We start from the raw sequence: 23,033 nt of genomic DNA on the forward strand, positions 1-23,033 counted from the left end.
GGCCTAACCAATGTCCTGTACAGCAACAACATGACCTCCCAACTCCTGTACTCAATACTCTGACCAATAAAGGAAAGCATACCAAACGCCTTCTATCTGCGACTCTATTTTCAAGGAGCTATGAACCTGCACTCCAAGGTCTCTTTGTTCAGCAACACTACCTAGGACCTTACCATTAAGTGTATAAGTCCTGCTCTGATTTGCTTTCCCAAAATGCAGCACCTCACATTTATCTGAATTAAACTCCATCTGCCACTTCTCAGCCCATTGGCCCATTGGCCCATCTGGTCCAGATCCTGTTGTAATCTGAGGTAACCCTCTTCGCTGTCGACTACACATCCAATTTTGGTGTCATCTGCAAACTTACTAACTGTACCTCTTCACAATGGCGGATGGACATGTACAGGGACTGGATGTCCATAGTGAAGAGGAGGTGTTGAGGGCAGGCGAAACAAAATTCATGGAGGTGGAGGGTGTGAGTGATGTCACAAATGTACGTGGGGAGATTCTGGACCAAGGGGAATAAGACGGTATCAAGATATGAGGAGATAAGTACGGTGAGGCAGGAGCAGGTGGAAACGATAGGTTGACCGGGGCAGTCAGGTTTGTGAATTTTGGGTAAGAGGTAGAACCGGGTGGTGTGGAGTTCCGGGACTGAGGTTGGAGGCTATGGTTGGGAGATTCCCTGAGGTGATGAGGTTGTGAATGGTCTGGGAGGTGAAGTCATAGTCGAGGGAGCAGTAGGAGGAGATGTCCATGAGTTGACGTCTGGCTTCAGCAGTGTAGAGGTCAGCGCACCAAACTAGGACCCAAGGCCACAGTTTCTGCATGAAGGGACAACCCTTTAGATCTAAGGTAAGGATGAATGTATTGCTGCAGAAGGCTGTGGAGGTCAGGTCATTGAGTGTTTTTAAGACATAGATATGTCCTTGATTAGGAAGGAGATCAAGGGCTATGGGGCGAAAGCAGGTGAATGGTGTTGAGAAACATCAGCCAAGATCGAATGGTGGAGCAGTCTTGATAGGCTGAATGGCCTGATTTCTGCTCCTGTGACTTATTGTCTTATGGTCTATCAGGATTAGGACGTGAGGAAAGAAAATTTGCTAAATTTTTAGTAAGCACTTTCTTTCAGGCGACATCTTGAAGAGGCTCCGTTGATGACAAAATCGATGAGAGAAATTTACATGAAAGAAAAGACAGAGCGCTATCCTAAGGTTAGTCGAAGTCCCATTTCCTGAAAAGCAGTAAACTCATGCATCATTGATTAACTTTCATGAATTGAATTAATTTTTTAAATTGAGAAATTTGGTACAATATTGTTTGTGTTAAAGTTATTAGTATTCCAACAACCCTCCCATGTGAAACATTATTTCTCCCTTTTCAATCTTCTAGCCATTATGCGTATGTATGTAGTTTGTCAACCAGTAGAAACAATGTTCTACACCTTTCTCCATTCCAGTGATACAAGACTGTTGTTTTTAAAGCCCTGCTTTGGAATTCTTGAGACCCTATAAAGAAAAAAACCTCAATTTAAGCATGTAATTATGACATAGTCAAGGCGTCATGATTTTCATAACTTCTCTAGTTTCATATCATTCCACTAATGAACCTGCCTGAGCTTTCTGGGATGCGTACCTTCTCGGCCTGATAATTTTTCAAGTATCAGTCTAATTTCCTTTCCCAATGTAATATGTAGTTAAACATTTATTGTTAGTAATGTCTATTTCACCTTGCTTTAGGTCGCCCCCATCACATTTTCTTCTCTTTCCCCAATTTAAAGGAAGGAAGCAAAATGTTTAATATAAACATCTGTACAATAACAATATAAATGAAGTCATATTATCTTTCACACCTTGGGTATCAGGCATTTCTTCATTTCCAAACCCAACTAAATCCCTTCAACTCTGAGTAGTCCCATTCTCCTCTGTCTCATCACTTTCAAGCACTCATAAGGGTTTGTTATTTTTCTTACATTGACCACCTCTCATAGACATAGCTGACATTTTTCTTGAAAGAAGATCACTATCTCGTATTTAAATTGTGTTCTTGCTAGAGCTGAATTGTGATATTAGTGATCAAAATAATCACTTGTATTTTGCCAAATAGATGAATTGTGTATACTCTGGCTACATAAGATATTGAAATTTAAGAAGATGCTACACCAAATATCTGATTAAAAATTGAACTGTTGTTTATAAGAATAAATATGGATCATTTAGGTCTAATCTGCTTGATGTGATGTGGAAACTTTGCCATGAAATTCTTTAGAATTGATGATATCGATTGCAGTATTTTATAGCTGTACTAGAACCTTTCTTCAGTTGCTTGAAGTCCTTTGTTGACTATTTCATTTTAAAGACAGATACAAATCTTATTCATCAATCTTTTTTGATTTTAAGGGAAAAATGTGTGTTGTAAAACACTCTTGTTTAACAAATTCATTTCAGGCAAAGATTTTAAAATGAAGTTGAAAGACACCTAAAAAGTGATGTCAACGCAAGCTAACAAAATAAAATTGGATATTGTAATTTTAATTTAAAACACTTTGCAGGGACATTGGAAATAAATGTTGCACAAAGAATTGCTTGTGTATGGTTAAGTATGCATATGTATATATGCTGCATAATTTAAGTCATCAATGTGCAGAGGGAAGAGAGAAGTCTCTGGTTTATCTTAAGTACCTGAACAACTCATCTGCAATATTGATTTAACCCTTGCAATATTTTCTGATGCTTCTCAAATATTTTCCCAAAACTCGATCCAAACATAAAAATAGGCAGGCACAAATGTTTACTAATTTCTTTGTTTTCATCTACAACTAAAGAATTTAAGCTTTCATTTGCTTTTTCTTTCTCATGCAATAATATTCTGCAGCCATATTTGATGGCTTGAAAGGCGCAATTTAGACAGGATTATTTCGTGTCAAAAATATGTACAGATGTTGCACTGGCTTCAACTTATCTCTTGTTTGTGACGAAGTATTGTGCAACTTTGAGCTGCTTCTTTGCCATTGTGGTTCAGAACAATCAGGCCAAGGGAATTAATTGAGGTTCTTCCTATTTGAAAGTTATGGAATCACATCTTGATTAGTTTATTTGAACAGATTGTTGGAACTGAATTGTTCTGGTTTCTTGTGTGTTAAAGGTGACAATAGAGTAGTAATTTTTTTAATAGCCATTTGCTATATACTTCTATTTAAGAAACATAAGGAAGTATATCAGTATTATAAACAAGTATTCCAGAGTTATTCAAATATTCTTTTCATGTAACTTGCAAATAAACAATTCTAACTTAATTTTACTTGTTTTGTTTGACTAAATAGGTTGTTCTAAGAGTGCAATTTCCTGACAGATATGTCTTGCAAGGTTTCTTCAGACCCCTTGAAACAGGTGAATTTTCTATATGTTTACTGTTTTTTAAGGAAATACAGTGAAGAGCAGACTCCTGGCCAAACATAGAAGGGGAGTTTTATATTTGCTTTCTTTCATTTCATACCTGAAAATTCCAAACTGTATCAGTATCATAATGATAAGAATGTGTGCCTTGCTCAAGATACCACAAATCTCTCATTAGCAGATTCAGATTCACCTCAATCTGAATACAGACATTCATTCTTCACTCTGACAATGCAAGCAAATAATAGGCCCGAGACCTTCACTACTTGGTCTCAGCTCGAATTAAAGTCAGTCTGTCCCAGGAAGAGAGACTGCCAATTCAACCATGTGGCATCTTGGAAGGAATCTTAGAATCAAATCTTTGTTCAAATTCACATAAAGTGAATTGCTTGATCCCGAACCACAGGGGAGGTAATAAACAATATAACAACATTTTGAAGTGCGAAGCTTCATTCCAAACGTGGTGGGGTGATATCTAAAATTCTTAGTACAAGTTGTATAAACAAGTGATGCCCTGTAAATCAGGTTACTTTTAATCTTTCAGCAGGTCCAGGGAAACTCCTGTTTTCTACATGTCAACCAGAGCTTAAATTTTCATCCATGTTGCAGCAATAATATATGTTCACAAATATGCCACAAATATTTAAACACCAGATGTAATCTCATTGCTATGATATTAATCCCTAAAGTCCTAATATAATCACTTAAAGTGTCACTTACCAGTTCTGTTTGTCCTACTTCTTTTTCTTATGTTGCTGCTGAAAGCTAGGTGGATTGGCCATGCTGAATTGCCCATAGTATCCAGGGATGTGCAGACTAGGTGGGTTAGCCATGGGAAGTGTGGGGTTATAAGGACAAAGTATGGTGCTGGGCCTGGATGGGATGCTTTTCAGAAGGTCAGTATGGACTCGATGGGCCTGCTTCAACACTGTAGGGGTTCTGTGATTCTATGAAAGCTTGATTTTTCTAAACCTATGCCTTTTTGGTGATGGACCAATTTTAAATGCCTAGCTATCATTAATTTTTTTGAAAAGTTGCTTTAGAAGTATTGCCAGCCAATTAAAAATCTTTAAGTTGGAATATTCATGTGGTTGTATTATAGACATAAAGCGTGAGTGCCAACCCACTGAATTAAATAATATCAGTGTAATGAATAAAGCCAGTTTATTTTCATACCTCGATGTGGCATTTGTGTCCAATAAGAAATATTGAATTTATAATGCCCTTTACAGGTGATAGCTATATCTCAGGTCTTAGTAAAATTATGAATACACTTAACCAAATTTATGAAATCCTATGGCAATATTGAATAAAATGCTGATTAACCAACCTCCATTTTCATCTTGCATTTATTGTTACCCTGAGGTGGTTATGTTTGTCTGATTTTCATCAACTTGCTCATTCACTAACCTAATTGAGTTTTACTTTTACTGTCCACAGCCACTTTGTATTAGTTGTGGCAACCAATAATGTTCTTAGCCATATCTAATTAGACCTGCAGAGGGTGTCTTATACTTTAACTTGAAGATTGAGATTGAGAATGAGTTGATCTTACACAAGCACACAGAATATTAGATGATAACCTACGAGATGATTATAAAATGAAACTGCAACATAATTACAGCTCATCTTAACTCCATCCTCCCCTCCTTTCAAAAAAAGTTAACATGAAATAATTTCATATTTTTGCCTCCACTTTCCTAGAAATCCATATTCTGCATGTTGATATGCCTTTGTGTGAAATAGAATGTCTTAATTTCACTTTTAAACATACCATTGGCTACTTTGAAATATCTCTTTCTCTACTCTTGTAATTTATTGAATTTATTATATAAGACTGCTCTGGGTTTAAATTTTCCAATCCATAAATCTTGTTGTGTATCTTCTAAGCCAGGATTGTGACCCCATGTGGGCCTGTGAGCAGAAATTATGAGATTGAACTCTGAGAAAGCAGTAGCATTCAAGTAACTGTTGTAATACCATTGTATGCACACTGTAACTGGCTCTGCTCTCTCAGCTCCCAAACCCTCTATTCTTCTTTTTTGCTGAAAATTACTTTGCTTTTAGATCCGTTCAGGGCCCTGAATGGATCGAGAAACAAAGTTTTCTTCCAAACGGCCTGAACAGACCTGTACAGTAATTATCTCCAAACTTAAAGTATCTTTTATCCGAAAACCAATTGGTCCTGAATGGTGTAGCAACACCCTTAGCAATTACACATGCTCAATTAGGATCACTAGGTATCAAGAGAGCCCCTTGCATAAAAAGCAAGGTATGCAAAATAAGTTAATATCTGCTGTTGCATTTCCCTTGTTTGACATTATTACTGTGCTACTTGGCCAGTATGGTGTCACTCTCCTGGAAGCATTCCAATTCTTGAATTACGGACAATTGTAGCTAAACATATGCCACAGACATTTGAATCATTCAGCAGAAAAAAGTCACCACAGTGTCACCATGTGTGACACAATGCAGGGAAGATGGCAGCATTTGTTAGGAACAGAGAATAAATGAAGCCAGCTGCATTAAAATTACTATGTTTTCTAAAGACTGAATCCATTCAATTTGATTCAGTGTGAAGAAATTTACATTTCTTGTTTATCTCTCACATATGTTAAGTTCTCAAATTGGGAAATTAATGATTATTTGTAGAGAATCTCGTTTGGAAGCACAATGGAGTGGAATCCAGAGTGTATAAATGGACCTGTATCAATGGCTGTTTTGAGTTGCAAAATTCAGAGCAGCAAGGCTGCAAGCAAGTATGCAACAACAAACATACTCATCAGTCAATGTCTGGTGAAAAAGCAACTTGCGATAATAGCCATTCAGCAAGAACTCGGTGTACAAACTTTGCTACTGTTGTAGAACAGTCAACATTTAAATAATTGGCCTCAGGTTTAAAGTTGAACACCTCAAGACTAAGGGCTTTTTTTTACAAACAACTGTGTAGCCTATTCTTCCTGCTGTTCCTGATACTTAGCTTTTAAACATATTACCTGTGTTTGTGTGTTTGATGTTACACTTCTAATAATTTTTCAGGACTCATACAATTCCTCTTTCACTGGAAATATGGCCCTTGTAATTTGGCTCCTGCATTTTGATTAACAAAAATATGATAGTTGGGTCAATGGGCTGAGAAGTGGCAGATGGAGTTTAATTCAGATAAACATGAGGTGCTGCATTTTGGGAAAGCAAATCTTAACAGGACTTATACACTTGATGGTAAGGTCCTAGGGAGTGTTGCTGAACAAAGAGACCTTGAAGTGCAGGTTCATAGCTCCTTGAAAGTGGAGTCGCAAGTAGATAGGGTAGTGAAGAGGGCATTTGGTATGCTTTCCTTTATTGGTCAGAGTATTGAGTACAGGAGTTGGGAGGTCATGTTGTGGCTTTACAGGACATTGGTTAGGCCAATGTTGGAATATTGCGTGCAGTTATGGTCTCCATCCTATCGGAAAGATGTTGTGAAACTTGAAAGGGTTCAGAAAAGATTTACAAGGATGTTGCCAGGTTTGCTGGATTTAAGCTGTAGGGAGAGGCTGAACAGGCTGGGGCTGTTTTCCCTGGAGCGTCGGATGCTGAGGGGTGACCTTATAGAGGTTTACAAAATTATGAAGGGCACGGATAGGATAAATAGACAAAGTCTTTTCCCTGAGGTCGGGGAGTCCAGAACTAAAGAGCATAGGTTTAGGGTGAGAGGGGAAAACTATAAAAGAGACCTGAGGGGCAACTTTTTCTCACAGACGGTGGTACGTGTATGGAATGAGCTGCCAGAGGATGTGGTGGAATCTGGTACAATTGCCACATTTAAGAGGCATTTGGATGTGTATATGAATAGGAAGGGTTTGGAGGGATATGAGCCGGGTGCTGGCAGGTGTGACTAGACTGGGTTGGGATAACTGGTTGGCATGGACTGGTTGGACCGAAGGGTCTGTTTCCATGCTGTACATCTCTTTGACTCTATAACTGAGAGTGAGGGTTAAAGAGGGAGCTGATCACCCCTTTTCACCTGGTTATAAGAACAGTACTAGCATCTTTTTCATGTTGGGAATGGTATTCACAGGGAAATTCAAGGTTTTTCCGTGAATTTCATTTGAAATGTGAGAACTGGAGAAGTTAGTACATTTCTCAATTTTTGCATTCCCAAAAAATGACGTGATATAAAGTTTTTACTCTGCTATAACAATAGGGTAAAATCTTTTATTGCTCTGGAACATATTGATCAGTTTCCATTGTTACCACTCCCTTTTGCACACAGCAAAAGCAGCAGACTGGGCTGATAACCTCCTGGTTTTGGACAGCGTCCAAAAGCAGAAAAGTTTTTAGGAAGGAATCCCATAGTCTACAAAGATGAGAGAGCCTGAAGGACCTTCCAAACATCAGACAGCTGATGGCATGCTGGATGGCTTTCTGCCAGATTTTGGGCCCTGGGCCATGAAGACTGAGCTGACGCCACAGGAAAGGTCAGTATTATTTGAGAGGAGATCCCTCCAGTAGGGATTGTGGGGAGTGAGGGGCAGGAATGTCAGAAACACACACGCGCGTGCGCCAGCACATCATCCCCATCACCACCACCACCACAAACACCCAGGTTCAGTCTCATGATTATACAGGCAGATTTGTGCAGGCCAACTCTTTCTTGTCCCACTTGGAATTGAAATAATTGCAGTCCAGGCAGCATGAGGACCGAGTGATCATTATTTAATCACTGAACAGTCTCAATTGTCAACAGGGAGGGAGGGTGGAGCTTGCACCTTCCCGCCCAGAACTTAATTCAGGCAAAGGAGAGAAAAAATGATGAAATTCTGCTCCTCCAACATCCCACCTAAATAAATTCATCTCCCACTTTCCAGTCCGCTGCCCCTGGGACCAGACAATTATATCCTGAGTGTCAAAAGTGAATGTTTGATTGACTGAAGAAGGGCTAATGCCCGAAACGTCGATTCTCCTGTTCCCTGGATGCTGCCTGACCTGCTGCGCTTTTCCAGCAACACATTTCCATCTCTGACCTACTAAGTCAGTCATTCAGATGGTTAACTCAATATTTAAGCTTTTACACTTTAATTGGTGTTTCAGGTGATTCACCAACTCAAGTGAATGCTATGCCAAAAGCCAAATAATGTGATGCCTGAAATCCCACCAAATTGAGTTCGTAATTGAGGCTGATGTATCACAAATAAAAATCGATTGACTTTGTTACGTTCTGCATTCTGCTCATGATGTGGTTGTCCTGTCCAAAATGGAAAAAAAAATGAATTTTCAACTATTTCACATTCACATTCCAAACTAATGGGCTTGAAGATATTTTGGAATTTTCTGGGTTACGTTGGAATGTCCAATCTTAAATGTGTGAACTTACAAAAATGAAAGTGATAAAATGTTGTAAAGTCGTTATCGAAATTGCCTTTGTGAAAGTGAGGACTGCAGATGCTGGAGATTAGAGTTGAGAGTGTTATGCTGGAAAAGCACAGCAAATCAGGCAGCATCTGAGGAGCAGGAAAACCGACACTTCGGGCAAAAGCCCTTCATCAGGAAATTGATTTACCTATCCAAGTAGTATTTTTCTGCTCCCAATAATAAAATAAAGTTGGGACTGTGAGGGAACAGATGATTCTGTTGAAAACATTTCAAGGCAGCTAGTGTTTTTGAATAATAGATTTGTTAACTGGAGAGGTTACAGTACTTTGCAAGTGAATTTTATTAATATAGAAATCTTATTAGTCTTGATCTTCTTCCAATATATAATAAACTTTTTAGTTGAATCATTCAAGTTTTCAGATAAATATCATTTTAGTACCTGTCTGTATCTCTTGCACACTTACTAAAAATCTATATTCTATACATTGAAGAAATACCATGAACAAGTAAGGCTGTGTACTTAATTCTCATAATTGAAGTAAAAAGTAGAATGTGTTGATTTACCATGGCTGAGCCCATTTCTAAGTGTGTAAGAACATGTTCAAGTTACTTTGCAATTATTGAAAAATTAAAAGCTTGCTTATTATTTATATGTGGAGTGATGAGCTTAAGTGATGACTGCAATGTATATTATAGTGACCATAAGACCACCAGTGTAGAAAAACAAGAACAGGATGTGACAGCAAAGAGATTGTGCTCTGTAAATCACTGGTTAGGCCTCAGTTGGGGGTATTGTGCACAATTTGGGGCACCACAATTCAAGAAAAATGTAAAGACCTTAAAGAAGTTTGAGAGGAAGTTGATCAGGAAGTTACCAGCATTGAGGCAATTCAGTTAGAGGAGGCATGGAAAGATCAGACAAGATGATAAAGATTGACCTATTAGAGGTTCTTATGATGATTTGTAGTTTTAAGGGAGAAACTGTTCCCTCTGCAGTAGGTCAGTAGCCAGAGACCATGAGATCCAAATGGTTGCTAAGAATTATTTCATTTGAGTTTTTTAGGATCTGCAATGCTGTTATCAGCATAGATAATGGAGTTGTTTCCATAGTTGTTTTAAAGAGGAATTGTGAAAGGTATTTGCAGAGCTGCAAACAAAATTGTGGGAATTTTGGATTCAACGCTCAACTTTCATGAGCTGGCATACCTGGTAAACCGAAGGGCCTTCATTTGTGGTGTAAGTTTCTATGAAAGTCGTTATCATGGATTAATTTGAATTATAACACTGTAAACTATCAAATGATACTTGTACTGAGACCAAGTTTTGTAAAGGAGTTTCTTTTTCCCCCAACAGTTGGAGCACTGATTGAATTTGTGAAAATGCATCTGGTTGATCCAGCAATTTCGTTTTATTTATGTAAGTAAAGTGATCATTATAGCTGAATATGCAGTCATTGAGCAAAGTAAAATATATTCCATGTTATTGATTTCTTTTGGAGGTTGGACGTTCTTCACTGATGACTTTTCAGTTTGTTAAATGGCCATGAAGACATGTAGGCTAGTACAATTCTCAGATGATGCAACCAAGACTGTTAGCTCATCCTCTGGAAAGCATTTAAAATTCAGACCTCAACTTCTGTGTACATTTTGTAGTCAAATTTGTCACTTGTTTTTGAACAAGCAAAGTTTGAACATGAATATTTGTTGCGTTGTATTTCAGAAAGTTAGAAACATACAATAGAAACGTTGAAAATAAGAGAAGGAAAAAGGCACATCAGGTCTGTGCCAGTCAAAGTCGGTCTCCCAACTATTTTAATTCCATTTTGCAGCACTTGGTTTACAACCTTGACTGCCTTGACATTTCAAGTGTACATCTAAATACTTGTTGAATGTTCTGAGTATTTCTGCCTCTATCACCCTTACAGGCAGCGAGTTCTAGATTGCCACCACCCTCTGAGTGGGGGGAAAGGAATCCCTACATCCCTCTAAAACCTGTGCCCCTTACCTTAAATTTATACCCCCCCCCTCCCAGTCATTGATCCCTTCATCAAGGTTAAAGTTCCTTCCTGTCTTCTCTGATTATACCTCATAATTTTGCACATCTCAATCATGTCCTCCCTCAGTCTCCTCTACTTCAAGATAAACAGTCCCAGACTGTTCAATTTCTTTCATAACTAAACTCTCTAGCCCTGGCAACATCCTGGTAAATCCAGTCTGCACCCTCTCCAGTGCTAATCACATCCCTCCTTTAACGTGGATTCTGGAATTGCACATAGTACTCTTTGCTGTGGCCTAACCAGCATTTTATACAGTTCCAGCATAACCTCCCTGCTCTTAACTTTATAACTTGCTGACAAAGGCAAGTATTCCATATGTCGTCTTAACCACCGTATCTACCTGCCCCGCTACTTTAAGAGACCGGTAGGTATGCACACCAAGGACCTTCTCATCCTGGTTCTACTGTTCATCGTGTACTCCCTTGCCTTGTTTGTAGGCCATTTCGTCTCTCAAGCCTGCTCTGCCAATCAATATAATAGTGCCTGATCATCCAACTCAGCACCCTTCACCCATTTTATCCCCCTATCTTTTGATTCCCTTAACTCCTTGAAAACATTCACTGTTTTGGAATCGATTGATCTCCGTGGCAGAGAATTCCACAAGCACACCACACTCTGGGTGGAAAAAAAAATCTCCTTCTCTCAGTCTTAAATGACTTATCCCATACCATTTGACTGTGAATCCTGCTACTGGACTCATTGAGTACATCCTTCTTCTGTTTACACTGTCTAGTCATAGAGATATACAGCATGGAAACAGACCTTTCAGTCCAACTCGTCCATGCCAACCAGGTATTCCATATTAATCTTAGCCCCATTTCTCAGCATTTGGCCAATATCCCTTTATAACCTTCTTGTTCATGTACTCATCCATATGCCTTTTAAATGTTGTAATTGTACCAACCTCCACCTCAGGGAGTTCATTCCATGCAAGCATAACCCTCTATGTAAAAATATTGTCCCTCAGGTCACTTGTAAACCTCCTGCTCCTCCTCTTTCCCCCCTTCCTCTAGTTTTGGACTCCCTTGCCCTGGGAAAAAAACCTTGGCTATTCAGCCTATCCAAGCCCCTCATGACTTTACAAATTTCCAAAAGGTCACCTCTCAGCCTCTGACTCTCCAGGTAAAAATAGCCCCAGCCTACTCAACCTCTTCCATAGCTCAAAGCCTCCAACCCTGGCAGTATCCTTAAAGTATTTTCTTAACCATTTCAAGTTTTACAGCATCTTCTCTAGAACAAGGACACCGGAATTGAACACAGTATTCCAAAAGCAGCCTAGCCAATGTCCTGGATAGCGGCAACTCCAAATTCCTATGTTCCTGTTAAAATTTTATAGATTTCGATGAAATACCCTTCATTTGTCTAATCTCCAGTAGATATAGTCTAACTGGTCTAGTCTCTTTAAGTATATCAGTCCTGCCATCTGGGGGAATTAGCCTGGTATGTCTTCATTTCACTCCCTCCAGAACATCCTTACTCAAATAAATAAACCAAAACTGCACAAATTTGCATTCTTCACCAACTTCTTCACCAACCATCGTACTACTAATTCAGGTTCCTTTTTATTTTAGATTTCTAAGGAAGATGCTGCTTTCCTGAATAAAATCATTCATAGTTATGATCAATTCTGAAATGTTACAATTTATAAAATAAAACCATTCTTAAAATACATTACAACAAAATATTAAGCTGGGCATAATTCCTTTAATGTGGTCTAAAGTGAAGCACTTATTAAGAAATGCCCTACTTGGGTAGCTAACTAGCTGTGTTAATTATTGAGTACATATCAAAACATCAGTCATTGAAGAATATTATTTGTTTTCGAGTGATATCTTTTTAATTTAGTTTACGATGCCATGTAACTTAAAATTGATTAACATAAAGTTTATTCTAAAACGTTAGACTCATCTTTAGTTTCAAACCAGCTGAACGAGTTGGTAAGATTCTTTATACCTTTACCTCTTATAATCATTCCCATTTTATTGTTTAGAATGGTTCACCAGAACTTGGTGAATTTCACGTCTAACCTGTTTTTAGCTACTCGCCTTTTTAGGAGTGTTTGAAGACAGGTCTTTGTTGTGGTCTCAAAATGTGTAGCATTTCTTGTCATTAATTTCAGTTGAGAATTATATTTATGTATCAATCTGTTTCTTTCTCCATCAACCATATCCCAAAACTAAAGAATATCAAATGTGGTGTATGGGCCCACAATAAAATCATGCATTCACCACAAAATCCCAAAACATCATCTGAACCTTTTTTAAAATACACAACACATTTGTGCGACATATGTGAAAAGTTGAGGTGGTCTGGAGACACACAATACTCAGTTTATCATTGACTATTTGGGAATAGATAACCTTGGATATTTGCAGTAAGAAATAAATGACAACTAACTAATACATTTGAGTAATCAATTCTCTTTTGGAACCAAATTTAACTTGAGAATGGATTGAAATAATGTCAATGTAGTGGTTTTTAAAGATCAGAATACCAGTGATCAAAATAAGAAAGCTTCTCCAAGGATAAGATACTTTTTAGAGCCATCAGCAGAGATTCTCAATTTTTCATCATTTTAAGGTCACCTCATTGCTAATTGAAAATAAAAATTGGTATACTTCGCAAATAAGGAATCTAATTTTGATTAACACAATAGAGAAATCAGGTGAAGATGCAGCAAACTGACATGGCAACACAGTACAATGCTGAGGAAAACCTGTATTCTGCACCTTTAAAAATATAAAATTAACTTGTACCACTAAACTAGATCACTACAAAAATGCAGATTGTAGCTTCAAGGTGACTTGTGGAAGTGAAAAAATTGGCATAAGCGAAGTAACTATTTTGCTGCACCTAAAGTTATTGTTCATGGTCATGAGTAACCATCTAAAAGCAAGCAGTTTTTATTTTGTTTGGACTGATTCCATTTGGATCTGACCTTGACATGTCAAATCATAGTTGGAACATATTCACTGATGGATTTTGTTCCGATCTCTCGACTGGGACTATGACAAGAATCCATTCTTGGCGACCACCTCTTAATGCTGCCTCTTGCAGCCTCATTTACCGATCTGGAGCCAGGTTGAATGTAGAGTTACAAATCACCAGCCTCTCCCCTCCTCAACCCCTCCAGTGCCTGTCTGCTATCATAATGCTTGTCTGACATACTATCTTGTATTGTCCCCTGCTCCCTTCTCCTTGCCATTAGCAAATATAGTTTCACCCCATCCTGGCCCCACACTCTGAGGTTGTCTCCTCCTTTAATAGACGCCATTTGGACAGGTTATTATCTCTTCCTGTGATGTGGCATTCATCTGTCACCTCTGTTAAATGCAGCTTGATTATTTTAAATCTGATTATGTTACACTGATGTGTAATTTCAAAATGGTGGTTAGTTTTGACAAGATACAATAATCATAGAACTTATGTCTAATACCACCATTTCAAGACTTAAAAAATTTAAAAAAAAGGTAAAAGAATCAGATCAAACCCCCTTTCTCTTCGAGGGAATTTATGTAAGGTCAGTTTTCTTTTCATTGATTCTATTCCCAAGTTTTTGGGGCATTGTGCCATTTAGTCATTGTAAAATTCCTTCCTAAAAACACATTATTAACTAAGCAATGTATTATGTTTGATGCCTAATTGGCAACACATATGGCACAAAATAAAATGTTGTGCTCTTCTATTTTGCTTTTAGAGAGCTGTGCAGGAGCTCGGTTTGTTTTTTCACTTGGTTTAAAGGATGTGGTAGTAACAGTTTCTCTTTAAATGTTAATGAATGTGTCAAGGTTAAGATTGGTACACTACTGTAGATTGGCATTTTCACTCTATATTGTACTTGTGTCACTATTTCTCAAATCAGCCAATGAATCTATTGAGATTACTTTCTAATCATCATGGTTTCTATTTTGTAGTTAAAACACCACCTAAAGTGCTTCTTGATAAACCAACTGCAACACTTTTCGAGGTAAGAGTGCAGACATCTGTATTGGTTGTTCTTCAGAATTTAACTCATGTTGATTATTTGTCGCATTAATGTGCGATTGATTGGAAGTCATCTTGTCTGAATAACTACTTACTTATGATATGTTCACATTTTTCACTTGGCTTTATGGTTTTATTCATGATCTATGAACAGTTTAGAACTTTGGGGAAAAGCTAAGTGCTTGATGCTTGCTATGTCTGAGTAGAGCTCAGGTTTTTTTTACTGTTGAAGATTGGGGAATGGTGCAAGAAGAAAGTAGTCTAAAATTTAACAGCTGCTCAGATGAACAACTGTGTATTAGAAAAGCGACATACAGCAGATGCTGATAATCTGGAACATAAGAGCAAATGCTGGAAATATCAGGATGTCTCGTAACATATATGGAGAGTGAAACATTGAGATTTCATGTTGATGGCAGTGAAACATAGGAAATAGGAAGAGAAGTAGACCATTAACCCCTTTGGGGCTACTCCACGATTCAATATGATGTTGGCTGATCCATCCAACTGAATAACCCATTCCCATTTATGCTCCACACCCTTTGACCCCTTTAGCCCTAAGAACTGTGTATATCTCCTTTTTGAAAGCATTCAATGTTTTGGCCTCAACTCCTTTTTGTGGTAGAAACTTTCAATGGCTCACCACAATCTGGATGAAGAAATCTCTTATCTCAGTCCTAAATGGCTTAACCATATCTTTAAACTGTGACCCTTTATTCTGGACTCCCTGGCCATCAGGAATATCCTTGCTGTCTTTACCCTGTCTAGTTCTGTTATAATTTCGTAGGTCTCTATGTGATTCTACCTTGCATTTTTCTAAACTCCAGTGAATATAGTTCTACCTGATCCAGTATCTCCTCACACATCAGTCCTGACATTCCAGGACTGGAAAGTATTGAGATGTAATGGCTTTTAAGTGAGTACCATTTTCTCCATCTTCCTTTTTGAGTGTAGCATCATTGTTGCTGTTCTGATGAAGGTAGTCTCTGTGACATGGTATGACTGTAGGCACAATATTCAAAACTGTACAGAACATTTTCTTAATTCTTTGTGCTGTTACAAAAACCAAAACTTTCATATTCAGAGTTCATGAAGCTAAAAACTAAGCATTGTGAATGATGTGTTTGGAAACTTTTCTTTAAAATTAATTTTCTGGAAACCAGCTGGAGTACTTACTAATGATGAGCAATCTTATTGTGTTGACATTGCTTCAAAGAAATGAAGTTCCTTTTTAATGGTTGTATTATATAAAAGATTATGCATAATTAATAACAGAAATCTAATTACAGATTTGTAATGAAAGTGGTTATTCCATCTATACTTGTGTTTTCAATTTGAAAGATGATTCAGAATATCTTAATTAGCTCAAGATATATAAGGGTGGGTATATTGTTTGTGGATGCCTACATGTTTTTTAATATAACTGTTCACTTCAACCCACAGACAATTTGTCTAATAGGTTACTGTGTTCAGGTTTGCTTGATTTTGTGGCCTTTGGGCTGCGATGGCTCTCATACAATGCATATTTGATTTTCTCTATTGACTTTGCTATGCATTAGCTTTGACTTCTCAAACTCCAAAGAATTTGATGTAGAAGGCTACAATCATATCTTTTTTTTTAATTACCAGCATGTCATTTTCATGAGTGTAAAAGTATTGCTGGATGACCAGAAACTAAGCAGCTGTGTGACGCTAGAATCCCAATATGCAAAAAAAAGACTACCTTGTGATTGCTGACTATTGATGCTTAGTTCAAAGTCACACAACACCAGGTTATAGCCCACCAGGTTTATTTGGAATCACAAGTTTATGGAGCGCTGCACCTTCGACAGGTGAAACAGCTGATGAAGGAGCAGCGCTCCAAAAGCTTGTGATTTTAGATAAACCTGATGTAGGGTGATTTCTGATTTTGCCCACGCCAGTCCAACATTGGCACCTCCATATAATGGCTATATTGATGATTAGTGCATCAATATGTTTGTAATTTTGTTGGCTTTGATAGCTTGTCTTAATGTTTGTATAAGATAAAGTAATTTTAATGAATATGTTTGTTAACTTTATAAATGATTGAGTTTATTACAATAGCTCCAAATTATATTGTCATACCTTTGAATATATTTGCTTGTATTGATAGACAATATGCATTATAAATTTGCTATTCATTTGTTTCCTTAATATCTTAATATGTAAAAAGGATTAGTACTGAACTGTATATCACAACTGTTCTTTATTGATATGGTTGCAATTGATTGGGGGGCTGGAGTTTACACTGTCCTGTGATCTGAAGTAGAGTCACATTATACTCTAACTTTAAATTCATTTTCTTCTCCACAAATGCTGTAAAAATTGTGGAGTTTCTCCAATATTTTCTCTCTGTTTTAGATTTTCAGCACCTGCAATACTTCACTTTTATAAGGGATGTGTACTCCTTTTCACTACCTAGTATCCTCAATTGAGGAAAGATTGCACTACACCCACCTGTGGTTAAATAGTCTTTTTTTTAGGTTCATGAGTGAACAATGAGTATATATGGATGAGTACTTCAAATTCCAAGGGATAGTCAGCTATGGACCAAGTGTTGATAACTGGGATTAGTGTGCTTTAGTGTTTGTTGGTTGGCATGGACAAGTGGACCAAAGAGCCTGTTTCCACAGTATGGCTGTATCTGGACTAGGGTCTGAGATCCATAAAATTATGTTTGCCTTGTTGAAGTCAATGTTAGAACTCAAGGACTAAAAGGGACACTAGCAACATAGATACAAAATTGGTTAGGTGACAGGAATTGAGGAGTAATAGTTAATTTGATGCTTTTGGGCTGAGGAAAATTTGTAGCAGAATTCTTCAAGGGTTCGTGTTGGGAGCTTGTTATTTCAGGGAAAGCAATGATCTAAATCTTGGTATACAGGATACAGTTTCAAAATTTGATATAAAACATGGAAGGAGGAACTTCAACGTGGAAGTTCAAAGAGTGGAACTTCAAAAGGGCATTTACAGTGATGCATTTTGGTAGGAAGAGCATGAAGCGACAACATCAAATAAAGGGTACAAATTTGAAAGGGGAGCAGAATAGAGAGACCATGGTTATCTGTACATAAATTATTTAAGGTGACAGGACAGCTTGAGCAAGCAATTAATAAAATCTAGAGCATTGTAGGCCTTATTAATAGCGGTGGGGAACATAATAACAAAGTTATATTGAACTTCAGTAAGACACTAATTCAGCCTCAGCTGGACTACTGTGTCCAATCCTGACCAGCTTAGGAAGAATGGAAAGGCTGTGGGAAGTGTGCAGAAGAGGTTACAAAAATATTTTTGGGGATGAGGAGTTTCAGGTATGATGATGATTAGATTACTTACAGTGTGGAAACAGGCCTTTCGGCCCAACAAGTCCACACCGACCCGCTGAAGCGCAACCCACCCAGACCCATTCCCCGACATTTATCCCTACATTTATCCCTTCACATAACACTACGGGCAATTTAGCATGGCCAATTCACCTAACCTGCACATTTTTGGACTGTGGGAGGAAACCGGAGCACCCGGAGGACCCACGCAGACACGGGGAGAATGTGCAAACTCCACTCAGTCACACGCCTGAGGTGGGAATTGAACCCGGGTCTCTGGCGCTGTGAGGCAGCAGTGCTAACCACTGTGCCACCGTGCCGCCCGGTGATATATGGAGAAGTTTGGACAAGTTTCCTTAGAGAAGAAAAAGCTGAGAGGCGATCTCCGAGACGCATTCAAAATCACAAAAAGTGTACATAGAGTAAATAGGGAGAAAATGTTGCCACTTGCGAAAGGGTTAAGAATGAGAGGCCACAGATTTATAGTGATATATTAAAAGGAGCAACTGTTGTATTATTGGTCAATGCTAAAAAGTTTCATCAGTTGGACATTTTTATATCCAAGAGGGTGTGCCAAGATTTAGAACTTTGATAACTCAGTTTTTGAAATAATTGTGATGTTTTTACAGGCAAATAACACCTGTTTGTCTGAAATAGAATTCTATATATTGAATTTCATTTGTAGGTATGTGAATCAAATATGACAATTGGCTGGGTAGGAGTTGGCACAAAATCACTTCAACTTTTAGTGAATTGAAGGATGAAGCTAAAACATTTTAAGAAGCATTTAAAAATTGACTAACTTTTTCAATGATGTATTACATTCTTTTTTATAATTATACATGACCTTTCATGTACTAACATCTTTAAAAGGAATACGTGAATGCACTGGAAGCATCAGGAGGGGTGGTGTGGGGGCTTACACTTGTCAACAGAATTATTCCTTGTAACAAAATCATTGTGTAGCTAAAGTTTCTGGTAACTTCAGAGTAAAGCACGTATTTCAAAACATACCTTGTCATATTCAAGCTTTTAGTTCAAACTGTTTGCTGACAGTATCTATAAGCTCTATACCTATATACATGTTCTGTGATGTCTAAAGATCTCTTAACCAGAGTGCCCTTATGGATTTTGTGTTCAGCATCCAAATTGGATTTGGTGGATTTACCACCTTGGTTTTTCCTGACATTTTTATACATCGGTATATGTTGCTGACAAATCAACTCTGCAACATTTCATTTTGTAGATGATTGTCATTATTATTTGTTAAACCAAAAAGACAGGCTAATCGGTGGGGGGAAAGAGTTCTTTTCCCAACAGAAATATTAATGCTATTCTGGAATCTTTTCTGGGCTAATTTGGGAGGGCGATTTTAACTGCGTACAAAACTTTCCTGTGCACTGAATGTTTTCTCTATCTATTTAATTCATTATTGTGAGTAAGCATATTGTATTGTTGTCTTCAAAATTGACATTAATGCGCAACTTCATACTCCACAAATAAATTTGAGAGCGCAGCAGTTTTTAAAATGTTTTATGGGCACTGGTAAATCACTGGAGTTTCACATTTTCAACCAATACAGTTCCTGAGTAAGTTAGAAATAGTAACCTGCGGTATAAAGCCAAAGCATTCACTGTCAAAAGCAATGCAGCTTTTTTTTTCTAGTGAGTATTCCTTTTTGCTTTATCTATTGATAAAAGCAAAGAAAAGGATATGCATCATTCAAGGGTTACATTCCTGAGTTACTTGGAACTTAAAAGAATGGCTGCAACATTCCATAAAAGCTGTGTGAGAATGTATTTTGAAGACTTTCTACAGATGCACCAGATAATAATGGTGTTGTGTTTATAACAAAGTGTCAGTTCTTCCTATTCCAAAGGTGTGTATTAATTATCATGGACTTTTAGATCCACCCTGTATCATCTGATATGCATTAGATTTTTGCTTCCACCCATTTACTGTTTTCAGTCTGCCCACATCAGTTGAATTAAGATATCAGACATACTTTATTATGTGGGTAGAGTTTCAGATAGCTTTCATCCTTTCACTAATTAGGATCACAACAGCATCTATTGTATTTTTATGTAATTGGGGTATTTTTATTTGGTGTTGATCCTGTTATGTAAAAATACTAAGAGAGAATCGTGCTGAAGTTGCCGTGCAGCAATCATGAAGACTTTCAATAGCAGTTGTTTTGTCATTTTTAGAAATAAGTTGTAAGTAGTAGGAATTATCTTGCAGCATCCCTTAAAAGAAAAGAGTTGTTTACATAGCACTCAGGACATCTCAGAGTTTTTTGAGGCATATACAGACTTGTGGCTATGGTCACTCCAATAGGGAAATTAACAAACTGATTGCAAACTCGAAAATAGACAGGATTAAATAAAGTTGCTCAGAACGGCAAAGTTGGGAAGTGATGTTTTGCAGTAATTGGTGATGGAACCAAGGTTCCTGCTCAGTTACTTAATTGCAGAGCCACAGTTGCTCAAGACCAGATCTTTGTCAGATGTCAGAATGTAATGCTTTACCCAGAGAATAATAGCCCTCTGGAACTGCATATCCTCTTGTGGATTTGCTAAATTCCTTCACTTGAAAGTAGGACCTGTTTCTGCTTGGTGTGAATATCACTCCTGGTAGCACCAGTTCTTGCAGAGATCTGCTTTAGGGAATTCTGGGCTCAGAATGAACACGAGTTAATTGCAGCTAACTGAATGGACTGCAGAGGAATTTTCCAGATCTTTCACTATCTGCATTGGCTTAAGTCTTAAGCAGACTTTTTTTGCTTGATCCAGGTTGACCACATAATCATAGGATCATACAGTACAGCAGAGGCCCTTCAACCTATCAAATCTGTACTGCCAAAAATACACTGCTACCTACTGTGGTTCCACTTTCTCACACGAGACCTGCAGCCTTCATTGTTTTGACACTTTAAGTGTTAATCCCAGTGTTTTTTTAAAGGCATTCCAGAAACCTCACCATCCTCTGGATGAAAAATCTTTTCCTCAAATCCCCTCTAAACCTCCTGCTTTTTACTTTAAGATAACTCTCTTGTACTCCCTTGTACAAGGGATTTTATTGCCATGTACTTGATCCTTCGATTAAGAGGAACAGCTACTTTCTATCCACCCTGTTCATGCCCCTTATCATCTTTAACACCTCTTTCAGGTGCCTCCCTCAATCTGATTTTTGATAAGGTGGAGAATTGCAAGGTATTACAATTGTATGAGAAGACAGCGCAATGCAGAAAGCCTATTCCTCTCATCATCGCTTATTCATATGTTTGTATTACAAGTAGTGCACAGAAGACGAACTGATAAACTAATCGGTACCACTTATTTCATAAATTTCAGAATGGGAACTTCATTTTACCTGATAGCCTTGTTAGCTGTCTAGAGAGCCTCCTTTTGAAATGCCTTTTAATGAGGACCAAACATCAGTTTTCTGCTTCCTGCCTCTGATGTGAGTGTAATTTATAAATACAACAGATTGTTCTTTCTTCCAGCTGCAATCAGCACTTTAAAGAATTGTTTTTAACATCACAAGCTGGTTTTATCTTATATGCATAGTTTAGTGTCTGAACTTACTTTGAGATGGTCACTTGACATGCGAAAACACTTAAGACAGAATGAATGATCAAAACAGATATGAGCAATCATGAAAAATTCTGAACTTGTACTCACAAATTGCAACAGTTCCAGGGTGGGGAAGAAGGCTACTCTGCTGTTTTTAGCCTTTTGAACATGTAAATACTAGTATTTGGTCTTGTTGTTTCCCAGAGACAGCAGGAAGAGAAATGCATGTTAATCATTTACCACATAAGCTGATTTCATGGACTCATTCCACTTTGAGGCCAGTTGTTTGTGACTGGGCATTATTCTGTTTACTTATGCTCTGCTGTGTAACCCAACCAGAAAATCTTTTGCAAAGTTCAAAAGCATTTCATTTTAAATAACGAATTATATGTCTGAAATTAGTGTGGTTGGCTTACTCTGCATATTTAAAGTATTGCTTTCTAATTACATATTTACCACAATTTTAAAAGTCATCACTCCAAATTAATTGATTATGTTACAATTTAGTACTTCTGCATCCTCACACTTTAGAGATGATGGGCCTATAAAGCTGCTGATATCTCTCACGTGAGCTTCAATCATTAGAAGGAGTGACAGAAATAGATGAAGTTTAAGGGATACTCTGGGGTATTTTTTGAGACTGTAATTGTATATCTGGGTTTAGCTGAATGATGAACCACTTGAGATTTAACTTGTTCAATTGTAGTATCATCTGATTTCTCTCCGGGGCTGTACCTGTATGTTATTCACCCCACCCCACAGAAATCCATTATTCTGTACATATGTTCTAGAACATTTGATTCTCAACAAAATTAGATTAATTGGCTTGTAACTGGGCCAGCCATTAGGGCACGGTTTACACTGCTGTTCATGAACAGACAGTTCACCTAAAACACCATGATTACGTTCCAGTAAAACCTCACATAATAGAAAATCGCTTAATATAAATAATGGAGCCTATGGGAAAAGTGGGATTGGAGCAGACCAGCAAAAAAAAACTCTCAATCGCTCAAAAATCACCCAGACATCTGACACTGAGTATAGCACAGCATGAATGAAAGTGTAAATTCTATTTATCAAACGCAAAAGTAAGTTTAACACATTACATTTGAAAAATATTGTTAATGCAGAGACAGCTGGTCATCCTGGTGCATCAGGTAGACTCCCCTGTTCCTGTTAAGCAAGCTATATCACATGTTCTTTCCTTACCCTCAAAACACTTTATAATATCTAGCTTCTCTTCCAGAGTTTTAGCCTTTCTTTTGCATTCACTACCTGCTATTTTATCACCAGGACATTTCTTGCTAACATTCGTGTCCCTATG

At 37.7% G+C, this 23,033-nt stretch overlaps 1 protein-coding gene across 3 annotated transcripts in view; it reads left to right on the top strand.

Annotated features, from left to right (window-relative positions):
• aspscr1 (ASPSCR1 tether for SLC2A4, UBX domain containing) overlaps window positions 1-23,033 on the top strand; it is a 218,758-nt gene that overhangs the window by 139,776 nt on the left and 55,949 nt on the right. For all 3 annotated transcript variants that reach the window (XM_043714989.1, XM_043714988.1, XM_043714990.1), the window contains exons 10-13: window positions 1,133-1,214; window positions 3,323-3,389; window positions 10,104-10,166; window positions 14,721-14,773. In XM_043714989.1, coding sequence (XP_043570924.1) covers window positions 1,133-1,214; window positions 3,323-3,389; window positions 10,104-10,166; window positions 14,721-14,773 — 265 coding nt within the window. The remainder of the gene's footprint in view (window positions 1-1,132; window positions 1,215-3,322; window positions 3,390-10,103; window positions 10,167-14,720; window positions 14,774-23,033) is intronic.

This window comes from Chiloscyllium plagiosum, chromosome 24 (assembly GCF_004010195.1).
Source record: "Chiloscyllium plagiosum isolate BGI_BamShark_2017 chromosome 24, ASM401019v2, whole genome shotgun sequence".
Lineage (NCBI taxonomy): Eukaryota > Metazoa > Chordata > Chondrichthyes > Orectolobiformes > Hemiscylliidae > Chiloscyllium > Chiloscyllium plagiosum.